The following is a 24,684-nucleotide window of genomic DNA, read 5'->3' as shown; positions in this document are numbered from 1 at the left end:
CAGTCAAGACATATTTGAGGTTTTCAGATATATCCAAGCTGAAGTTTCTTCAGTAGCAGTTGAGGCCTTTTATACAATGTTACAGGAGTGTGTAAGTTAGAACATGAATAGACACATTCAAGTTAAACAGACAGTTTGATGGAGCTGAGCTTTCACCATGGCTCAAATTCCAATTTGTTGAATCTTTCAGGCATAGGTCAGTCAATGGATCAAAATTACACTCAATTCCTGAAAAGCCCTTCGGAACTGATGTAACAAAATACGTTAATATCTCCCTTCCTTTAAAATTCTAAAATTCTTTTCTACTCAAGTTCTTGCACATAAAGTGTCTCAGTTGTGTGTGTGTATATATATATTTATAGTTCAGTAACAACAAAAAACACTATCATGTCTGTAGAAAAAAAAGCTTGTATTCCTTTTGTCCCACTGTATTCCACGAAACCCTGCATTTTTACGAACATATTTAACCAGTGGTTTAATAAGCTAATCAAAAACACAGGGAAGACAAATGGCACCGCTGCTTTTTTACACAGATAGAATCAAATGCAGTAGCTGATACCAGGAGGTTTGTGAATGGTTGATTTGGTAGTAGTTGATTGGAATCAAATTAGTATGCAGTAGCCAGAATACTAACTGGATCCGGATATTGGGTTACATTGTAGCAGCCGATAAAGAACTGAAGGAGGTTTCTCAGTTAACCGAACACCAAAGGCAAAATAATTTGGAGAATAATGCTTGAAATTAAAAAGGTCAGTTTTGAATGAGCGATAGTGGTTGGAAGCTAGAATAGAAGCTTTGGAACGATTGTGGCTTGATGGAGGGTCCTAACCTTTAGAGAGATTCAGAGGCAGCTTTGTTAAACTAGGGAAAAAATAGAATTACTTGACAATTAAGAACATTTTGGAGGACAATTCTTACGGAACTGAGCCCTATAAGGTGCCACCTGGTGCACTGACATCAGCTCCTGTCCTTTTATCGATACCTTTAGAGGTGGAGACGGAACTGACAAAAGAAGCAGCCAGTCAATGCAGCCACACCTCACGTAGATAGAGCATCCACTGTAAAAGTCTATACCAAAGGTATGCAACATTTTAGTCTGACTATTTCGATATTTCTACAAGTAGATTCCTCACCTGACGAATCAATACGAAAGCAGAACCCCAAAGGTAGCAGGTCTGAGGCACAGTGAAAACCCAGGGCATGTTAAAGGCACCACAATCCCTACTCAGAGGTGCCACACGCTCAAGGCCCAACCCAAACTAAAGGCTAGCTAAACAGGTAAAGCGACCACAACGGAAAAACAGAAAGAACCTCAGTCCACAACTGACGAACAGAAAAAAAACGAATCTCATGGTAGGAGTTGGCAGGTGTGAACCAACACACACATACGCCATAAGCAGGAAGGACACCATCACATCCATTTCCATTGAAAGCACAATACAGGTCACAACAGAATAAAGGGATCAAAACCCACTGCACCTGAAAGGAAATACATTCGTTCAGTGAAAGCATCATAACAACAACAACAACAAAGAAAGTCTACTAGTCAGCAGGTGATACGACATTGACACACTGCCACTCCCAGAAAACAGGGTAAATAGCACCAACTATAGAGGTATCAAGGTAACATCAGAACCCTCCCACCACCAAAGACGGGGCAATGGCTCGAGAGTCCAGCATCCAGTAGCCCACAAGAATTGTAAACCAGGCGCTGGTGGACAGGCAGAATTTTTGGTAAGTGAAGCCTATTCAAAAAGTGAAGAAGCAAAAGTCAGCCAAGGAGTACGCTATCTGAATAGCACCTGAGAGGAGACGTCCTGTGACTCGATCACATACAGTAAAGGAGGGCCTCAAGATTAAAGAACAGCCAACCCCAAGGGGCAAGAGACACCAGCAAGGATGCCAACTCATCCTGAAGAAGAAAGTATCAGCATTTAGCAAGAACAGAACACTTTTACACCTTGTTGATATCCAACAAAATGCAGGGTCGAAAAGCACCAGGACAAACCACCGACAAATCACCAAAGAAGGTGGAATTGTGGATTTACTCCTCGTTAAGCAGCTCCACAAACCACTAGTAAGGGAACACGAAGGGGCAGGCAGGCTGAAAAAAACCATCAACACAGTCCATTGTGCAAGACACATCCTACAAAACATGAGAACCAATGGAGGGCAACCACACCTCCCATACTCGGTTGGTCATTAAGACAATGCAACACCAGATCATACAAAAATGCAAAGGCTACACCGACCCACGTCACAAACACAGTATTCGACCAATGAAGTCCGTAAGAAATGGCCCTCATGATGCTTCTACAGGGAAGCCCACATGTCATTTACAGCCGTCCACTAAACAAGAATGGTTTGAACATCAAAATAGTTCCAGATGGTCATCTCTCCTACGAGGCCACAGTATACGGGAGCCAGGAAAGGCTGCACTGCTGAGGGAACCAGAAAACAGTTCAAGGGATACGTTGAGACAGAAAAAAGGAGAAGACCATGGCACCAACAGAATGACAACAACAGCTTCCATCAAGCGCACAGCCCATCAAACAACACTGCAGCAGAAAAGGGATCAAGAACTGTGGACACTACAGGCAATGCTGAAGCACAAAACAATACCAACAACAAGAAAGATCCAAGTGCCATAAAAGCGGACTAGAAGAAAAAAAACAGCATGGCACACAGGACCAGAAAGAAACAAAGACAATCAAGAAAAGGGGTGCTGTGCACCCTTCTAACATCAGAAGGGGACCGGAAACAGGCATACACCAAACAAATGGGCATCTGGTCAACAACCAAACAGGACCCAAATGACAGAAATATCCGTCAATGCAGCAAATGGGATGTCAGCGCACCGCCCATGACAGCAACCCTGCGGGGAACAGAATTATCCAAGTCTACAGCATGCATCCAAAATGGAGACCGCTGCCTGCAGTGAAAAGTAGCAACGTTGCCAAAATGAGTAACAAGCTGGCCAACGTGAAGAATCAGGACAAATCAAATATGCACCGCATCTACAACCAGGATGGCTTAGCACACAAGTCCAGAGACAAGGAGGGTGAAAACTATATGTTGGGAAGGGAAGAGCCATGAACAACTGAACCAGCACCTCACGTCGGAGCCTTCTTTAGGACTTGGCCCTCAAGCGACCCTCAGAAAATCCATGTTGTCGCCATGGTCAAGAGGAAGGAGGGACCACACTTCCAGAAGGCTAGGAGGGCCCTCATAGTCCACATGCAGCCCACTAGAACTGCAGCTGCCCTGGCATCATAAACACGTGAACCATTAAAGAGCAAACCCAATAGGACATATGAACCTTCCAGGGAGGCCAAAGCTGAGCAAATGGGTGAGGCAGTGCAGGGATAGACATAAGCCCATATACCTTGTGACAGCGTCTGCTGAATTAAGATCAGACAAATTAAGTTGTCTGAAAGAAACCAAATAAACACTCCGATTAGAACAGGGTCTGAGGCAATATTTAAAGATCTAGCGTGGATAAACAACTACCGCAAATACATGACTAATACAACACTGATATCCACGGGTCTGAATTATGTCGTTTGGATAATGAGAAATCTGAAACAGAAAATATGCACACATTCCCTGATAAAGGCCTATGTAGAAAAATCTTATTTATAAGACGGATTCCCATCACTCACCAGTGGTGACATGCGTCATCATCTGGGTCTCCTCTTGCTGTCACACTTGTGACACTAAGGGCTGCAACCCCTTCAGAGGGAGTGGGGAGCCCGAAGATGTTTTAGCAGGGGGTTATCAGTACAACACTCAAAGTTGTCCTACTAATTAGACGTCCAGAAGTGAGTCAATGGTCGCTGTGGGAGAAAGTGCAGTGTGAAAAAGTGATTTAAAATTGAGCTAAGAGTAACCAAACCTTTAATCATATCTCTCATAGTCCAACCTAAAAAACAGTGCAAACGACAGTTTGTAAAGAATGACTGTCTGATGTGTAAAACGGGTCAACATGTTTCAGCATTTATGGAAACCATTTTTTCCTTGCCTTCTTCAGGACCACTAATCTTATGCAACTGCAAGTGTGAAAGAAAGTTCCTTTTAGTTATTTGTGAAAAACAGAAGTAAATAAAACGGTTGGAACAGATACAACAGAGTCACCTGTATTCAGGAGTGTACTTTACTTCCTCTGCAAAACCTCATAATGCATGTGGCATCCAGGAATGCTAGAGGAGAAGACCTCACCTCACCTGACTGCAGCTCAGGATAAAAGGGAGGCACCGCTTGTTGGACTTGGCCCTTCTGGCAGGTTCACCCCTGGACTTTTTGGCTTTTTATTGGTGACTTGGTGTGGTAATTTTTTTGGTTTCTGCGCACTTTCCCTGTGTCCCAGGGTAAAGTGCGTGCGTGCTCTGAGTGCATGTGGTGAGATAGGCCTGCCCTCCCATAGGAATGCATGGGGAATGTATGTGTCCCTAGTAGTTCCTGACGCGTGGGGTGTGCAGGCCCGAGTTTGGTATGTGCGGACTCGTGGGAGTGAATGCTGCGCGATGATGTGTGCGGCGTGCATGTACCTAGTGTGGAAGTGCCACTTCCAGAGGTGGGCACTTCTGTGTGCAGTGTGTCTGTCGCGTGATTGGCTGGTCATGTCATGTGACGGGCTAGGGATTCCCCAGAGTCAGGATGAGTCACCCAGTGGTGAATGGGGAGATCAGCAGCTAGATGGGTGGGAGGAGTACACCTGGGTCCTGAATAGGACAGGGTTTTCCACACACAAGGCTGGCTCCGCCCCCTGTGGTGCGACTGACGACCCTAGCCCTGCCAGTGAATAGAGTGAGGGGCTGAGCACATCAAGGGTGCTCCCCAACCAGCTGCGACTGGTTTTCCCCCTCACCCTGAACCAAGAACAAAGACTTTTGCTGTATAAAAATGGGGCTGTGTCCCCACAGAGGTTGTTCTCTTCCAGGATCCTGCCTGAGGGGGCTGCTGCTGCTGCTGGGCCAGAGGACCGCCACTTGGACTACCTCCCTGCCTGGAGGCCCAGTGAGCTGGCTCTGGGCCCAGCCCTGCCCCCTGCCCACCTTCCTAAGGACTTTGCTGAACTTTGGTGCTTGCTGGCACCCCTAAGCGCCTGGAGGCGCTTTTCTTTCATTTATAGCGCTAGGAGCGCTTTATTGGTGGCCAGCAGCGCGGAGCTGCCATTATTAGCGAGGGAACCCCGACGTAGGGATTCCCTGCTATTTTGCCGTCCTCGCGGGTGCCCACCCCGCTTATTTCCGCCTCGTGTGCGGTTAGGTAGCCCTAGCGGGTGCCCACCCCGCCAGGTACTTCGTGCCGTATTTTTTATCCCTAGCGGGTGCCCACCCCGCCAGGGAACTTGTGCAAAGATCACGGGAGCCTACCCCGCATCAAAGAAATCACCACCGATTGGCCCGGGGGCCGGGGAAGTACCGTGAGGACTTCCCCGCAGCGTAGGAACACGCCGCGCTGGGATTGGATGCCGCGGGAGGCGTCCCCTAGCAACCGGGACTCGGCCGACCCGCGTCATCCCAGACGCCAGGAGAGGACGACCCGGAAACAGGAGAGCGGAGGCAACGCGGGAGTCCCCGGAACCACCCGGTAAGTCCGAAGGGCTGGGGGGACTCCGCGCCTGTGTCGGGGGCATTCTGGTAATTCCCTAGAGCTCCGTGTAGCTCCAACGTGGGCGCAGTCTTCTTTCGAGTCCCCCGAGCGGGACTCCAACGGTGGGGCCATTGTCGCTACGGGGGCATTTGGTGAAAGAGTCCCCGTGTGGGACTTCAACGAAGGGGCCCATTGTTGTTCAGAGCCTGCGAGGCTCACGAGTCCCCCGAGTGAGACTCCAACGAAGGGGCCATTATTTCTCTAGCCTAGAAGGCTCCGGGGGGCATTTCCAGCTGTCTTGAGCCCACGAGGCTCCAACGAAGAGCACAGTATTATTTAGAGCCTGCGAGGCTCTAGGGGGCATTTCATTTGTTTCAGAGCCCTGGGAGGCTCCAACGTTGGCCCCAGCATTTCTCCAGTTGCCCAGCACTTAGTGGGCAACTGCTACGTGTAGGTTGTGCTTTGTGCGCGCTGGTTGGCGCAGCCTGCGCCGGCGCGCCATGACTTTTCTGGACGCAGGGCGTCCTTGCCCCTACAAGGCCAGTTGGCCCAGGGACTGCCACAGATAGTGGCTAATGTGAGTTTTTGCGCCATTGTACCTTTCCTGCACCTCTGAATGTGGTTATGCGTCATGTGCTTTGCTTTACACCTCTGAATGTTATGCATCATGTGTTTATGTGCTTAGACCCCTACAGGTATTGTGATACTTAGGTGGTTGTTTTCTCCTAGTACAGGTGGTGCTAGTGAGGTCCTGATTCCCTGCGCGATATTTTCCTAAGGTGGTTAGGGTTGCGTAGGTGGTACTTACCTGATACCAGTAGTTACTGGTTGTGTGCTACATATGTTATTTTGTACTACAGTATTATTCCTATGTTCTAAAAAGTGCTAATTCCTGACAGTGGTCCATGTGGCCCTGTCCCCTGTATATATAATCCCTTGTAAATTCTGCCCGTGCCTGTTGGCACATTGTAGAGTGTGTGTTTTTATCTAATGTGTTGTGTATAATACAAAGGCTATTTTTATAGAATACCTTGTGTGGAGTTTCCTTTGTGGTGGGCCTTGGGTGTTGTTGCTGGGTGCGCGCGCAAACGCTTTACACATCGCCTCAGGGATAAGCCTGTCTGCTCGTGCCAAGCTACCAAGGGGGTGAGCAGGGGTTATCTTTGGCGTGTAACTTCCTTGCCCTGACTAGAGTGGTGGTTTCTGCCTGACTTTGGCGCAAGCCTTAGCCAACCAGAAATCGCCATTTCTAACACCGCTCTATCCGTCGGTACCTCTGGCGGTCATCAGATCAACAGCCGACAGGTGTTTCGTCGTAGTTGATGACTTTTTCAAGGCTCCGAAAAGTGTAAATTATTCATCCAAAGGAAAGTGCAGCAAAATGAATCCTGATCTTCGGAGCCCCACGAGGAAACAGATCGGACTTTCGTACGAAAGAGGTCCTTGTTGCTATGATTGGACATTATCATGCTTAACTCCCTTTGCATAATATTTTTAGAACAAGATCATCCTTTCTGTAGTCCTCAGGGCTCCGAGAGTCAGGATTCACTTTGCTGCACTTTCCTTTGGATGAATAATTTACAGTTTTCAGAGCCTTGAAAAAGTCGTCAAGTCAACGAAACATGATTCGGCTGTTTGAATTTATTTGCACAAGAAATGGAATAAAAACAAATGGAATCATTAATTTTTCTGTACTTACCTTACGCTTATTGAATTCATTTCACTGAAGCGGAACCGCTAGATTGACGGACCCTTTACATCTTATTGTGGTGGAGGTCTGGACATTTTCTTGATACTCCTTGTATATTGGGGGTCTTCACCCTTATACTTTACACTTTTGGGATGACATAGTGTTACCAGTCTTCATTGAGCACACTTGATTATATAGAGGTCACAAATAATTTCCTGAAACGGTGTATGTGCTAGCACTGGTATAAACCACTGTCATCCTTTTATTTACAACATATATGTGTACTGACACATAAATCAGTAGTACTTACCAGTCTTCACTCCACCAGGGACTCACTCTGTCAGCAAATCACTGCTAGGACAATGCCAGCATAAGGGGCACATCTAAATAGGCCCAGTGCAAACCTGACAGTGACAGAGTACTATAAGCCAGTAGAGGAGTCCACCGCCTTGACGATGGTGCGCCGCTTACGCGATGGGTAACAATTTGTCGATGCGGACGGAGGTTCATCCAGCACACATCTTAATGCGGCAGCGGGGATACCATCAGCTTGGTGGAGTACTTGGATACTCCGTCATTGAGGGACAACAGGAGTCCCACCAAGATCTAAATCAGGCCCTTAGTCTCAGTTCTTTATGCACTATCCCAATGCTACAGTTCCCAGAGGCGGAGACAAACTCAATTGCAAGGTACAATAATTGACTGTTATAACCCAGCCCAGACCCAATATTGCAACAGTGATTGTGGAATGGTGGGAGTAGGAGTGCCAAATGGACATTTTATCATGGATGTGCCCCTTTTCTTGACTAACCCAATAAAGTTAAAACAAATCCACAGAAAGTGGTGGAAAGATAGCAGTTTGGCCCACTGTTTTTACTTTTTTCACCCAGGTTGATCCTGTGAGGGATCGACACCCTTGACCAAGAGCACTATGAAGCTATACTAATGGCAGAAACTGGGTACTAAGTTAGGGAAAACGATAAGGTAATTGTCTGAGGAAGACCAGACTACGAACTCCAGGAGAGCTTGCAGCATGGATGGGGGAGTTTCAGCCTCAGCGCCATCGGCTGCATAAAACAAGCTCCCGAGTACCGTGGTGCGGGACGCGCTAATGTCATTGCCTAAGGGGGACAAGACTACAAACTCTAGGAGCCCTTGTAGCACGGGGTGGAGCTTCCAGCCTCATCAGCGCTTAAAACAAGCCCCTGAGTACCTGGGTGCAAGACACGTTTAAGTAATTGACAGAAGGGTACCAGATTACAAACTCTGTGGGCCCGATTCACAGAACTAACTTAAGACAAAATCCTAAACTTACTACTTTTGGTATTCACAGAAGTTAGGATTTTGTCTTAAGTTTGTCTTAAGACAAACTTTAGACAGACTTTAGACAGACTTTAGACAGACTTAAGACAGACTTAAGACAGACTTAAGACAGACTTAAGTTAGGATTTTGTCTTAAGTTTGTCTTAAGTTTGTCTTAAGTTTGTCTTAAGTCTGTCTTAAGTCTGTCTTAAGTCTGTCTTAAGTCTGTCTTAAGTCTGTCTTAAGTCTGTCTTAAGTCTGTCTTAAGTCTGTCTTAAGTCTGTCTTAAGACAAACTTAAGACAAAATCCTAACTTCTGTGAATACCAAAAGTAGTAAGTTTAGGATTTTGTCTTAAGTTAGTTCTGTGAATCGGCCCCCAAGAGCCCTTGCAGCATAGGGTGGCAAAGCTTACAGCCTCAGCACAATCGGGTGCATAAAACAAGCCCCTGAGTACAGCGGCCCAGGACGTGCTAAAGTCACTTCCTGAGAGGAACCAGACTACAAACTCCAGGAGCCCTTACAAAACAGGGAGGTGGAGCTCCCAGATTCAGCACCATATGATCCATACAACAAGCCCCCGAGTACTGCATTGCGGGACGCACTAAGCTCATTGCCTGAGGGGGGGACAGAATACAAACTCCAGGACCCCTTGCACTGGGGGGGGACAGGGGAGCTTTCAGCCTCAGCGCCATTGGGTGCATAAAACAAGCCCCTGAGGGCGGGACTTGGGGGGTGTTTATTCGGTGTTACCAAGTGTTCGGAGGTCAGTCCCTCGACAGCCATCTCAGAGGGCTGGTCAGACTGGACTCCACTGAAGTTTATTTACCAATGAATTAGTTAGTTTGTATTCTCTACTGCGTCGCCAACTCTTCATTTCTTGGAAGGCTAAGAGGAGGTCATGAGTGACCGGGTGACCTTAATCGGGTCACTTCTTTCAAGCTTAAAGCACCAACCGGGGGCAACTGGTCACGCTTGACCGGGGGTCAATCCAAAGGTTCAGGCTGACCACAATGGAGCGTGGATCGGATATAGGGACCAGCCTTGGCCCACTGAAACAGTACCTTGGATATATCAACGACGATGCGAGGAGAAAAGGAGGCAAAGCGTCAAGGTTGATCCTTTCGATGAAGGTGATGCGTCAGTTCAGAGCTGTACAACTTCGAATATGTATCAAGTCTCGAGGTGCAGGAAGCACTGATGCAATGAGTCGTCGTCGAACCGCTGGGTTGTAGGCGATGCAAACGGCATGAAGCGATGCAACAACGCCGAGCCGCACAAAGTCAGGGATGCCCTGGAAACCTGGAGTCAATGAGCTGTGCAGTCGGCGATATGATGTCCGTGGTCCATGCAGCAGCAGCGATGCATTGGCGTGGGTCCGATCGGTACATTGTCTTCAATGTGTGGATCCTTAGCAGTTGCAGCACTTTATACCCACTTTAAGGACTGGATTGGCACCACTTGGCACTGCAAGACTTGCAACAAGCAAAGTCCAGGTGCTGTTGCAGATGGATGGGAAGTCTCTGATGTCCCTGAAACTTAGAACAGGGGTCAACTCAACATGCCATTGGAGTCACTCTGGGTTCAAGTGAGAGGGGTCCAGCCCTTCCTAAGCAGGATAGAGAGTAGCATGACAGCACAGCAGAAAAGCAGTTCTTCCAGAGCAGTAGTTCAGCAGAGTGGCAGGCTCTGTAGCAGCACAGCAGTCCTTCCTCTTGGCAGAGTTCTTTAAAGGGCCACGAGTGTCTGATTTGGTGGGGCCAGAGAACCAGTACTTATACCCAGTTGTACCTTTGCAGTGGAGGTAACTTCAAAGAGGGGCTTTGAAGTGGGCAGAGGTCCTCCTTCCAAGCTCTGGCTACAGACTCGCTAGAGGAGGGTATGCAGCACTTTGTGTGGGGATAGGACACAGCCTGCTCAGGGGTAAGTGTCAGCTCCCACTCTCATCCTACCCAGGATGGCCCATCAGGATGTGGATAGCCACTCAGTCACACCTAAGCTCCCTTTGTGTGTATCTGTCTAGAGGGAATACACAATCCCAAGCGGTCAACCACCCCAGACATGTATTGGAGACAGTCTGGAGGCACACAGGGCTAAGAGCAGAAAATTTCATAGTGCTAAAAGTGGAATTTTTAAAAGGGTAGTGATAAATGCATCTTTACCAGTAAGAAGGACTTATCATGATCATTCCAATGACATAAAATATGACAGAGCCACTCCTTCTCAGTCAGAAATTGCAGCTTATAAGTGTGATAAGGAATTCCCAATGATAACCTATGAAAGGGGTTGGCCTCACAGTAGTGAAAAACAGGATTTGTAGGGTTTTCACTACCAGAACATGTAAAACGTAAAAATATATCTCCTTGCCTTTTAATTACATAGCACCCTGTCCTGTGGGCTAACTAGGCCTACCTTAGTGATGATATATGTAATAAACAGGAAGTGTAAGGCTTGGCAAGGGTTCCTAAATGCCAAGTCGACATGGCAGGGTAAACAGCATATATAAGATCTGCAGTGACAGGTCTGAGACAGGTCTAAAGTGCTACTGGTATGGGTGACACAATCAGTGCTGCAGGCCCAGTAGAGCAAACACAAGGAGATGATGGACGGAGGGCTGAAACTTGTCAGACACTCACCCCCAGTCACAGATCTGGGTTGGATCCATCATCGTTTTTTAGCTCACTTCGCCACCCCAGTTCAGACACAGCTATATGCAAAACAGTCTTGACCCTGTGCCTCATGGGAACAGTCCAGCCCGAACTGCCAATCCATGTCTTCGCTGGACCGGAATCAAGCATCCTGGGACTGGTTTCGGACTAACAGCCCTCATCAGCTAGGCTAGCTTGAATCCAGTGGCAAAGTGAGCAAGGGACCCATGTCTGGGCATATCCTGCCAACTTATGGTGAACAAAGTAAACACAAGGAGATGATGGACAGAGCCCTGAAACTTTTCAGACACTCACCCCCAGTCACAGATCTGACTGGGGGGTGAGTGTCTGAAAAGTTTCAGTGCTCCGTTCATCATCTCCTTGTGTTTGCTTTGCGGACCCAGTAGAAGGATTTAATTTACAGTTCCTGGGCACATGTAGTACATTCTGCTAGGGACTTCTAAATAAATTAAATATGCCAATTGTGGATAAGTCAATTAAACCATGTTTTAGGGGAGAAGCACGCACACTTTAGCACTAGTTGGCAGTGGTAAAGTGCTCGGAGTTCTAAGGCTAACAAAATCAGCAATAATATGAGGCAAGCGGGCAAAAGGTTTGGGGGAAGACCACCCAAAGGGTGTCAGATCTAACAGTAACCATTTGGAAGTGGAATGAGGAAATACAGGGAGTACACCCAGTGTCCCTGGTGTTGCTTTGGGACTGGCTATATAGCCCCCTTTTGAAGTAGAGCTTGAATTTCTTCTTGTAGGAGTGCTGTGTTTCTTTGACATAGCTTGTGCATGAGGTGGGATATTGGGTGGAGAAGATGTGAGTTCTAGACAATATCAATGTTATAATATTGAGAGGACCCACTGATCCGAAGTAATTAGTACCCAATCTGCGTGATAGTCCTGTAACTGACCCCCTACTGGTGTTAAGTGAGGTGTGGGAGGTGGACAGAGTCATTACTTGGTGGAAGTGGTTCCCTTCTAAGTGGATCCACGACCTTGACCCCTGTTGGTATTGCTTCTGTGGTGTGCTTTATAGTATTCCCCTCTTGTATAGTGTGATTGATAGGGGGTTTGTTACCTTTGAGAGGCACCTGTAGAGGTGGTAGCTTTGGGTGCCCCTCCGAAAGGACCTTCTGTATTGATATCTTTGAAGGGCACCCGTGGCTTTGGCAGTGTTGGTGTCTTTCTAAATGTTCTCCAATATTTAGTCCACATGTGTGCCAAAGAGGTTTTCTCTATCAAAAGGTTAATGGAGGAGATCTTGCTGGACATCAGGTTTAAACCCTGACACTCTTATCCAAGTGTGGCTTCTGATAACAATTCTGGTGTTGATCTCCCTTGCACTGGTGCCTGCTGCGTCTAAAGAACACTGAACTGTAGTGTTAGATATGATTCTTCTCTCTTCCAATCATTCTGATCCCCTTTGCTTCTTCAGGAAGGTTTTGTAGTAATTCTAGCATCTCATCTCACTGTCCTATGTTGTACCTTGAGAGCAGTACTACAGAAATGATGATCCTAAGGAGGTTTGCTGCCTGCACTGCTACACATTCAACTGCAGCATCAAATGTCATACACTCCTTGTCTGTTGGAGGAGCATCACCTGTGCCTTGTGAGTTGGCATGTTTTCTGTTGGGTCAGTTGGTGTGGGTTTGTACTTCTTATCAACCCTAGGGGCTAGTACCCTTGATTTGACTGTTGTTTTAAAATGTCTATCATGGGTTTAAGCATGCCTTTTAACATGGGTAAAAATGTGAAAGTTTGCTGCATTTCGGATAGTGTCTCCTCAGGAAAGTCATTCTCATTCTCTATTGTGTGTGTCAACATTATTATATTCTGCAGCCCTGCATAGTACCTCATATTATGTGCTGGTATCGTCAGGTGGTGAAGGTTTGAAGAGGTATAGATCTGGATCCCCTTGTGTATCTACATTATAGGCATACCTGGGCTGATCCAGAGTACCTGGATCACCTTGTGGGTCATTAAAGTATGGAGTGTAGTAGGGGTATATATTTTCCCCAATGCTGTGGTCCCCTAGAGAAGAGGTGGTAGGGGACCCTTGTGGCCGAGCATGACTTGAGTGTTTGAAGAGATTGGTAGAGGAGGAGATGTAGCTGGCATTGGTAATAGAGAAAGAGTTGGGGGAGGCGGAAGGTATAGGTAGAGGTGGAGTAGGAGTAGGAGGTAGAGTTTCAGGTGAAAAATGCATGGGACTGGTGCCCCTGTTTTTATGTTTTTTGCATGGAGGCTTTGTGGTTGTGGCCCCATGATCTCTTCTCCAAACGTTGTTTTACATTTTGACAAAGTCTTTGTAGGTGAGAGCGGTGGTTTGGTTCCCACCCTGCCTGTATCTGGGTTTGTGACCAGAATTTTTGGATCGGCGCAAGTTTTTCTTGAAGTGTAGATAAAATAGGCTGAACAGGCCATTCTTTGGGCTCTGTGTGGGTTTGTGCTGTTTTTGGCATCAAGACTGTTTTAAGCATGGAAGCCTTTGTGTCAAAAGCCATTTTTGATGTCGATGTGGTTTTTGGAACTAATGTCGGCTCGGGGTGTGAAGGTGTTTGACGCCAACTGTGTTTTTGGCTCCGATACCGGCATGAAGTCTGAAGGTGCCCTGGGTCTTTCTGTCCCAGATTTTGGTTCTGAAGGCTTTTCCTGCATCAGTGCTTGTTTTTTTCGACACCGGCTCCAAAGGTAGCTTTAACTTTTGAGGAGTAAGTGCTTTAATTTTTTCTGTGGCATTTAAGGGTAGTTTAGGCAGAGGGACGATTGTCTGCTCCTTTACTACTTTGTGTCGGATACCTCCATGGCCCAAGGGCAGTGGGATTTCATGAGCCTGTGTTTGTACCTTTGTTTGTGTCTAGAAGCCGTTCGCACAGTACTCACGTGCCCCTTGGAAGTGATCTGTTGGGCTTCAAGTTCATGGTCAGAGTTGGACCCTTCCCCACAGCTAAGAATAATGGAGACGTCCACTGGAGCGCCTTGGACCTCTAACTCTTCTTCAATGTCGCCCTCAGCATGGAGACTCTGTTCTGTATCTGGTTGTGTCTGGTCCTTGAAGATATAAGGTGCATCTTCAGTTCGATGTGCCTGCATTGTGCTGTGTGCCCAGCATCGCTGTCTTCGTTGTTGAAACATTTTCTTTGATCGGAAGGCCAGACACTTCACACAACATTTTGGCATGTTCTGGGGACAGACAGAGGTTGCAGACTGGCTAGTGATCTTGTCTAGACTACTTTGCATGGCACTTGGGACAGAAGCTGAGGGGAGTTTTTTCCTTCACTCTGCATGCACCGAGTGAACAAAGATGCCAGTGAAACATGGAAGTTGAAGTCGAGCAGGGCCCGAGCCTGGGCAGGTGGCAACAACCACCAGTTTTCATCCTTTTAATTTGCTAGTGTTCGTCGAAGGGTAATCTATTGTTAATCGAAAAGCTGGTTAAACTGTGTTGAAGCTTCGATCTCAGAGCTCCAAGGTAGATATCCGAACCGGATGGTGGAGGAAAACAGTCTAGCAGACTAATGACCATGTGCAATACAGACTATAGGAAGAGTCACTATACCTTGTGACTCTTAAGACTTCTTCAAAGAAAAACAAGTTGCAAACTTCCAAGCCCAGCACCTTCCCTAATCCCGCTTTTCTTTGCATTGGGCCACGCCCTTTTGTCTATGTGCTAAAAGCGAGAACATTACTCTACTGGCATAGATTACATTATACGCCAGAGCTAGTATCATATAGACTTGCTTTGGATGAACTTCAATTCCGCAACAGCTATCAAGATATTCCCTGACTTGCGCACATAAGGGAATCTTTAGGTCATCTGAGGTTGAGAGGTTTCTGGGGATTCGCCCATGGAGGTAACCCCAATCACAAAGTCGGCCTTGAAAGAAATAATTTATTGTGTGCATTGGGAAAAAGATATGCAAAAATGTAAACCCAGATACAGTTTTAGATTATAAATTTACTCCATCTTTTGCGCCTTTATTAGATATTAGAACATTTTAATGTTGGAAGCTCCGTTGAAAACAATGGAGTGCTCCGGACTTATAATGGCTGGTATAAGCCCGGAGCTCCAACATTCTAATGCTTCTTTGTTCACAGCTCTGGCTGTGAACAAAGGCTTCAGGGAGCCCTTGCGCTCCCTGAAGGCTTCGTTTTATTTGTTAGAACATTCTGCCCTCTAGTGGCAGAATGTTCTAATAGCCTTATAGCCCTTCGTAGCAGGGCTATACCGGCTTTTAAAGTCCCTCTGCTTTGTTAAAGTCCTTCGGCTCGGTCCTTTAACGCTGCAGTGGGCCTTTAATAGCCGATATAGCCCGCTACGGCGGGCTATAAGGCTATAATATAATATTGGTGCGATCTAAAACTCTTTATGCCAAATTCAGATACATAATTTTACCACCAATGAGTTTTGTGGTAGGCTCAAAACTGAAAGTGGCCTTTGTCCAGCATGAGGAAAAGTTTCTGAAATGGTTCCGGACTTCCTTTTTTTGTGACGCTTATAATACCCCACGGAAAAAGTGAATTTTAACCAATCTGCCATCAACTAGGGGTCAGAAAACACCTAGAGGCCCTAAAAATTCTTAGCTCATGTATTGACGAAGTCACAGTTCATAGTGTGGCAAAATTGTAGACATTTGCATGGATTATCCGTAAACAATCCTATGAACAACAAGTTGATCTATGATAAAGCATGAAATTTGATTAAAGTGAATTAATTCTTTTTTCTGCAAAGTTTGAAACGTTGCTTTTATCTTAATTATTCTGTTCTGTTTTATGGATTGAATTTCCGAAATAAAAAACAAATGAAATGAAGTTAGGGAAAATATAGCATAACAAAGTTGCAGAAAAAAGTACATGGGCAGTGCTGCTTCTAGGAAGTAGGCAATGAGGTAATTTGTTAGCAAGAAGTGTTAAGAGATAAAAGTTTTTATAGAGCAGCTGGTCATAGGTTTTTCACAGTTTTTACTTCAAACACAATTAGCGAAAGGAAGTTACTTACCCATACTTCTCAGCAAGTTCTTGAGCTTCCTCTTTTTTAACCGCTCTCTGATCTTCCAAATCACTTTTATGACCACAGAGTACAATGTCTGGGTTTTCACAGTATGCATGCATCTGTAGCTGACCTACCCAAAAGAAAATGAATGGAACATATTGTGATAGCCAACACTGGGCAATGCAGAACATATTCTTAACCACATAACAGTGAAGCACATTTCACATCTATCTGAAAGATGAAATTAGATTGTAGGGCTTACTAATATTCTTCATTGTCACATTCTGTATTTCGCTTATTTGTATCAACAGAAGGTATAATGGCATATTTGTTGTATTACAATTCTTTGTTCATTATTGATCTCTTCCTCCGCATTATTGAGTATCGTTGATAATCACTCACCAGATCAATTTTGTGGTGTCAACAGATCCATAAATAGCTGTAAAACAGCCAACTTAGCACGCAACAGTGAGATGAGAACATTGGCCCACAGACCGCAAAGTAGGCTCTCTGCAGAGACGGTACCTCACATGACTTAAGTAATAAAAGGGGTGAACTCAAATTAACAGTGGTTAAATTTTGTTTCTTTTACTGTTTAAACATTTAATATATTTTTTTTTAAGGTAAGTTTATTGTTTAATTAAAAAATATTATATAGAAAGATACTATGGGGCGTTATGTTAATTCCCGGCTTCCATGGTTTTCTATGGGAATGTGTTGCAGAATCAGTGGTTGGCAATGTGTGGTGCTTGAATGACTCCAAGGCACGTATGCTGTTCTGGCACTTTTATGGTTGCGATGACTTTAGAAATATATTTTGAGAATTACAATTGTCTTACTCTTTAGTGAAAGTATGTTTTGTTTTCCCATATTTTAGAGTGCACCAACCGTCCACAACCCAGGTTCCTCTTATGTTACTTGTTGATTTTATGCTGTTCTTTGAATATGAACAGCGCTCAACTGCCTTTTGGCTAGGTGTGTATACAAATGCTGTACATACGTGCATACATACATGTGATGTCTCTCCCAAACTCCTCATTAAATTCCCTTATACCTGCCCCATTTAGACCCTCATGAGTTTGGTGAAGAGATACCGGACAATAATGCGGACTCCTGCCCCCAATATCTCTGCACCAAAGTACTACCATTACAAGTTGTTTCCCCAAAATAGGTTAACTGCTTGAGCCCGGATTTACATGGTCCTTTAATAGGCAGTTTTTCCACATTTAGGTGAAGAATGCTCACGTTTTGCACCTATCAGGGACGTTTCTACCATTAGGCAAGACTAGGCGGCAGCCTGGGGCAGCAAAAGAGGGAGGGCGACAAAAAACATGATTTTGGGAATCCCCTTGAACGGCCTTTGACCTCGAAAGCGCATTGGGTAGCGCCTTCTACACTTGATGTGACGTCACCTTCGGCGCCACGGGCAGGGGCCGTGCGTGCCGATTTCCGACTTCTGATTCGCTCTCGACCTGATCGTAGTCGGACCTCTATTCTCTCACGGTCGCACCCTGTGCTGACCACAAGGTGCCTGCCGGCTTCTAGGAGCATCCGTTCTTCTCAGAGGTAAAATTACCACCTTATATGAAATCAGATCTACTCTCGTGTGTTTCTCCGGGAACAAAGTAAAAGACGTTTAAATTCGCAAGACAATTGCTGGGAGTAGAGCACTGTTCACCATCCAGTGCTTCAAATGGGCAGATACTTACAGGGACAGAGTTCCCGCACTTCATTAATTCAAAGGGGAGAGCACCTGCACTTCTTAGCAGTGATGCAATGCTTTTAGCACGAGAGTACCTGCACTTCTCAGAAGCAAACCAGTACTGTAGGATACCGAGTACCTACACTTTAAGATTCCTTGGCTATGTCAAGAACTGAGCATGACGCAATGGTGCTCCGCGGGTCCCGGTAGGAGTCGCACTAATCCCACTTCGTGTCACCGGTTTCATTAATCCGCTGCCTTTTAAGGAGCCGGTGGGAAGGGCAGGGGCATGACAGCACTGGCTATTTACGACTCGGTGTCGATGCCTGCTTCATCCGAAGGATCAACAAGTAGAAGAACTACACTGCTTGCCCTGATCCGACAGTAAATCCTCGATACGTGTATTTGGCACCACAGCAACACAGTGAAACACTACTATACCAAACTCCTCCATGGGTGATAGTTCCAAAGCAAGTGATGTGGCACCTACGTATGGTAACCTTCCTGCCTCACCGCCCCAGACTCTAAGCATCTACACCTCAGTTAAAACTTCCACAGTCCTATCCACCCTGCTCCCCTGGACCGGCAGCACCCTCTTCACTAGCTCTCCCCACGCCCCAACAGTAAGCACGCCCTGCTGTCCTCTCTTCCATATTATCCACCATGTATACCTGGCAGGAACGGGAAGATAAAGTTTGTGTATACACTCTTTTCATGGGAGCCTCATAGCGAGACCATAGTATGGGAAATATGGGTGTAAATAATGTGACTTATCATTAGGGGTGCATTTGTAGCAACCACACACATTGGTGGAAATTCTGCCACAGACTTTCAGCCATTTCTAGAAATTCCGCAGGCAAGTAGGTTTGCTCATTTTAGCAAGAATCCATCAGGGTGATTTACGTCTTCCTAGGGGGCATGTCAAAATATGGCAACATCTGCAGCGGAAGGAGGATACTTCTGCTGTTCAAACTCTGAACCTGACCCTAGTTGTATTCACGTCTGTAGAATAGGTCTGCAATATGAACAATCTTTAAATCCCATACTACGGTTCAATACTGCATTCATACTAACGCCTCTGTAGAATGATGAATTTCCATCTACCCCACGTTCTGCTAGGGGCAAACCCTGTACTTATCTGCTGCAATGGTGAAAAAGGTAGTGGTTAAATGTGTTTCTAATATTGATGCTGAATTTACTTTTACTGATTTTCAACCATTACCTATTATGATCACACATATTACCTCACCCATTTGAGGTTCTTCTAGAGATTCTCCGTAGGCTACCTCTCTATTGAACCCTCCCTCTAATCTGTCACTCATCTCTCTCCACTCTTTCTGCTTCTCGTAAACTCACATGTTCTCACTTTTCACTCACCCCTTTAAGACTCCCAGCACTAATGTCTTGTTGGGTGACTGAGCAGTAGTGGGGCTCCCTACCAGGGACTATTACCCCTCTGCTTGGAGGGAAGGGGGTGAGAGGGGCCAGAAAATTAATGAGGAGAGGCAATGAAGAGCCTGGTTGAGAGTCAGAGCACAATCTGAGCCATCCATCAGCCTGTCCAGTTTTCAGTATTTATTTTGTTATGAATTTCAGTGGTGTTTTATCAGTTTTTTCCAATATTTTGAAATCTATGCTTATCAGTGTTTGTTGAGGTGCCAAACCCCTAAAATTGACAACAACTATGTTTTTCCAAAAAAATGCTTTTTTTGCAGTGATTGTTATAAAGCTCGTATTTACTTCAAAGGAGAAGTAATGCAGGGTGTGGAAAAGGGAGGGGGCGGCATTTTTCAATTCTCACAGAGGCCGGCAAAACACCTAGAAACTGCCCTACACCTACTCTAAGCTGGCAGAAAGAGCCAGTGGGAGTTACGGTGGTGGATGGGAGGGTAAAGGAACAGAGTGGTAGTAGGGCACGCCTGTGCGTGTCTGGAGTGGGCATATCCTGCTCCCCCAGAGTGCTGCAGGGGGGCAGACTAGGCCAGGCAATGCCGCTGCCCACAGCACCACCAGCAAATGTAGCAGTCTGGTGCCTCCAGACCCAGAATTATTAGGTCCAGAGTTTTTGGGCTCAATAATTTCAGGCTCAGAGACTCAGAATTGGAGCTTGGGGGTCTAGGGGAGTTATCACTCCAGGTGAAATATCCCAATTTGTAATGATGGTCAGTGAAGTAGTTAATCCTCATTTTCCAACCACTACTTTATGTCCCTCCTACATTTACTACTAATTTGTATAACCATGTGTGCGGAGATAGCCCATACTGTGGCATAGATCTCTGCAAAGAAAAAATAAGAGCAGCAGAGGTCAGAGGTTTAATATTTGCATTTTGTAGTATGCGGGTCTTTGTGCTGTAGTACTACTTTACGTGCTATTAAATGCAGTTGTGAATATGGCCCTATATGTTTTTTATTCGCACTGCAATGTTTTGCCCTTCTAGGTGCCTGGTCAATGGTCACTAGCAATGAAGAATGCATTGTGAAAATACAGGGTTTAATGGGATTACAAAAAGATTCATTGCTAAGTTAAGATCACATTAACATTTTAGAGAAAAGGGGTTTGGAGCAGAAATCAGCCGCATCTCAGTTTATAAAGAGAAGGCGGCTGTGAGGGATCAGAAGTCTGGTATTTTTAGAATGCAGCTAATGCCCAGAAATGTACCAAATTACCGAGGTATTCTAGATCAGTGCCATACAATTTAGCAAACAGGTGTCAGAAGAAGATCTGCTTCGACATCAGTGACCAGTGCACAAAAGGTGGGATTGGCATGTATGACATTATGGGTAGCCGCATTCTGGAGAAGCTGCAGTCTCTGGACCGGACACAAAGCACAGCCAGCAGACTCAGTCTGCACAGCCTACCTTCAAGCTTAGGGAGAGGACACTGCCATTCAGCAGGTATGGAAAGAGGCGGTAGAAGTCGTCTGAGAGGAGTCCGAGTGAACCTGCCAGGGTCCCATCAAAACGCCTGATTCAAAGTTGAATCCCCCAGACCTGGCTTCAGCATGAATGGGGAAGACATGCCCTGCATCCTGCTTAGGAAGGGAAGGATCACAAATAGTTAACATATCGAGCCAAGTCAAACATATTTCACTATAGGTCAGACGTCTGGTGTCCAACTGTTACAACCAGGAGGAATCGGGTCACTTACATCGAAATATGCCTTGAGGTTTATAACGAGATTTGGGCTCTGTCCAGCTGAAAACTCCATAAACGGAATCCAACGGAGGACTTGTCCCTTTAAGGTTAATCTATCTACTGGATTGGAGCTTGAGTTAACAAGCAGCCACCAAAGTCTGAATAAGAATTTGGTCTCTTTATATTTTTTAATCAGACTGGCACAGTGCATAGAGACGGTGGTTAGTGGTGAGCTATGGCAGCATGGCAGCTCTGGGAACACCCTGAAGTAGGAAGGGGTCTTTTCTTCAAAGGCTTCAGACTGGTACAACTTCCACCAGACATGAAGGCCAGTATTTACTGCTTCTTTAAACTGGGCTCAGTAATTCTAATTCTACCTGTCAGGGTCAACCTACTGTTCAGTGAATGGTAATCCTTCACTGGACAGAAAATCATGCAGTTTTCAGCAGCCTCTGTGCGCACGACGCCTGCTCAGCAGGTTCAGGTCGCACGTCAAAACCCAAGGGGTCAAAGTTGGAATAAAACGAAGGGAAATTACTTAATAGTTCAGCTGCCATTGACTCTGAAACGTTGCAGAAAGATCTATCTCATACGTATCACTGGCAAGGCATGAATGAAAGGAAATGTAGTTTCCCAGAGCTCACGTCATTTGTAAAATAATGCGTTACTTATAAATTTGTAAACAAATCTGACCACACTAATTGTTCACAAATCTAATTCTAAACATAGGTTTAGAACACACTTAAGATTCACACACCCATCTACTATTAGTGCCGCCAAACACCATGACAAGATGTGTGTAAAAAGTCATAAATGTTGCAGGGTCGGGAGATTAGATCAGCGGTTAAGGTGATGCTTTAGGTGTCTGTCTTCAGGAGGCCCGGTGCCATACCTGCTGCTTTATGGAAATATTTCAACTGCTCTTTATTGTATCAATGCAATAAATTACATTTGATGTATCGGTATGTTGAATATGGCGACCTACTACTGTGCGATTGTTGGTGGACAGCTCTGACTGTGGGACTATAGTTGTATGTCCTTAACTTGAACACGCAGCCATGCAGGTGGGCGAGTAGTACTTGTATGGGTTGTGCGCGTTTGTGTGTTCATTCGTTCTGTGGCCCAATGACTTGACAGAGTGGGCAATGGAAAACAAAAAGACAATGCAGCGCACCGCCACCAGAAAGGATCCACATAGTCATTCTGTTGCCCCTTGATGCACAGCATTAGGGGGTGATCCCAGACCACTCACATCAGAGTTCTGATGCCCAGTGCGCAGGAAAAGAAGGGTTTGCACCTATGTGACATAAAACCTATTTGTCATAACATGGGCTTGGAATTTCCAACAACAACACCGAGTTAGGATTCTTTATGAAATGTCAATGGATGAGCACCTACAGGGTACATCTTTAAGGGCTTTACTTCTCTGCTAATGAAGCACTGATCTGCCTTGCCCAAGCTCCTGCTGGAATGAACATTACACCAGGGATCGTGGATTCATCTGCAAGTCCCGCAATATCATCCGCAGGGACAGTACAGCCTTCTGCTCATCACAGAAGCAGTAGGACCGCCTTGCTACAGGAGCCCACTGTATAGAAGCTCAGCTCTATGGGAAGAACCTGGAACCTTTGGTGCCAGCTCCCTCAAGAGAAGATTCCCAGAGCAACTTATGAGGTGTCTTAGGGAGAAAACAGAAGTGTTCCTTGAAACTGAGAGCAATCACCTCAGAACACTGTGCCCAAAATAATCAGGTTGTTCTCATTGGCTGAACATAAATTCTGAACATAGTAGAGAAGGCGGTACGTAGCAAGCTCACCGGAGTGAGGTGTACAAGCAGTAAACCAATGCACGTGGTACGAATTATAATTACACACTACACATACTTACATTATGATTCGAAACTGCTCATGGGAGCATACAGAGCATCCGGCAGAAATCGGCCATGGTGGCATACAGAAATATGATAAAGAACAGAGGTTCATTATGTCAGATATGCGTGAGGTTTTAACCTCAATCTCAACAGGATAAGGGCTAGGAGACCTGTGCTTCGTCTGCATAACATAGGATATGCCCAAGAAAGATGCAACATTGGTGAGGAAGGTAGAGAAGACAGAAAGGTAGGGTGCTCTAGTGCTTAATTTGTAAAAACGTAAGTGCCAAGGCCCTTCTCAGGAGACCACAGCAGCTTGCACCACCCACTGCCCCTGCCAATGACAGTACCAACACAGCTAATAACCATCACACTCCTACAAGTGTGACAATTCAGACTATTCCAGGCAAGCAAAAGCTTTAGGGTTGGCATGACCAGCACTCCAAGAAATGCCATGTGTGCCCTACAAGGAAAAAGCGAAGGCCACTCTTTGGGGTGCCACAGAAGTAGTGGTATCACAGAACTGTTACAGCTCTTGAGAAAGGGAGGCTAGGAGATCAGCGGCAGAGAATATTGTAATGTCACACTCTCATTCAGAGGATTGTTGTCTTTATTTGTGGGTGCAACTTTCATGCAGTTACCAGTCATTTCATGCAGATGCAACTTACTTATCTCCGTTGATTAAGGCTGTTTATAGAAATAAGCCATGCCGGCATGAAGACTGACAAGCAGGGAGGTATACACACAGGACTACTGACCAGGGCACTTTACCTTCACAAAGAAGTACTTTGGGGGTTTAGAATCACTCTGACATGGTCTTGGAAATGTGTGCGCCTATTCCAGCAAAGTAATTGCACCCCTTATTATTAATCTCAAAACATACCAGAATATAAAGTGGTGTTCAACCTGTCAATAAAATAAAAGGCTTCTTTACAATCCAGGTGGGCTGCAACAGATATGATTTTGAGAGTGAGAAAACAGATTTACAAGAAAAAAGTGCTGCTGTCGCTGCAATACGGTCTCGGGTCTGTAGTAAAACGGTGACTACATTCCCAGTATTGTCTAGCTTCTAAGAATGAACGAGCAAGCGGGGTACAACGAGAGAGATGTGTGTGCAAGGATTGGGGACCGGAGCTCGGCAGTCCCTGCGCTGTGCATCTTCGAGAGGTTCTGCAGGGGAACTTGAGCGACTAATTCGCATTTGCGCCTGGGCCTGATGTGTCAGAGCAGCAGACACTGAGGCACACCTCTGGTGCTGGAAAGGCTGAGGAGTAAGTGCACACATTTCAAGAAGACAGACAATTTTCTTAGTTGTTGAGGCCAAATTTAGGGGAGAAGACACCAGTGTCTCAGTAGCAGGCAGTGCTGCGGTGCATGGCTGATGCTACTGTTTAATAATAGTGGCTGTGTTCAGAGCTGCGCGCTTCGTACTCCTCTCTGAGAATGGCCGCGACTGTTGGAGGCCGTGGGCCAGTGTAAAGGTCCACTGAGCTCAACGTAGTTATTTATTTATATGAAAGGTTTTATATAGCGCTGGCTAGACCCCGGGGTATCAGAGCGCTTTACAGGAGTACAAGCAGTCAAAGAAAAACAGTTGTTCAGGGTAAACAAAAACAAGCAAGTACATTTCACATTATGTTAAAAAGGGGCAAAAATCACTTTACATGAGTAGAGGCAATCCAGAAGAGCAATTTAACAGGGTAACAAAAACAAGCAGGTACAGCTCACAATTAAGTTAA

At 45.8% G+C, this 24,684-nt stretch overlaps 1 protein-coding gene across 13 annotated transcripts in view; it reads right to left on the bottom strand.

Annotated features, from left to right (window-relative positions):
* RAB27A (RAB27A, member RAS oncogene family) overlaps positions 1-24,684 on the bottom strand; it is a 462,534-nt gene that overhangs the window by 7,481 nt on the left and 430,369 nt on the right. For all 13 annotated transcript variants that reach the window (XM_085644145.1, XM_085644154.1, XM_085644157.1 and 10 more), the window contains one exon: positions 16,245-16,368. In XM_085644145.1, the coding sequence (XP_085500271.1) occupies positions 16,245-16,368 (124 nt within the window). The remainder of the gene's footprint in view (positions 1-16,244; positions 16,369-24,684) is intronic.

Source organism: Triturus cristatus, chromosome 3_1, assembly GCF_964204655.1.
Source record: "Triturus cristatus chromosome 3_1, aTriCri1.1, whole genome shotgun sequence".
Lineage (NCBI taxonomy): Eukaryota > Metazoa > Chordata > Amphibia > Caudata > Salamandridae > Triturus > Triturus cristatus.
The sequence above is the reverse complement of the archived record's forward strand: the minus strand, read 5'-3'. Positions and strand labels throughout refer to the sequence as shown.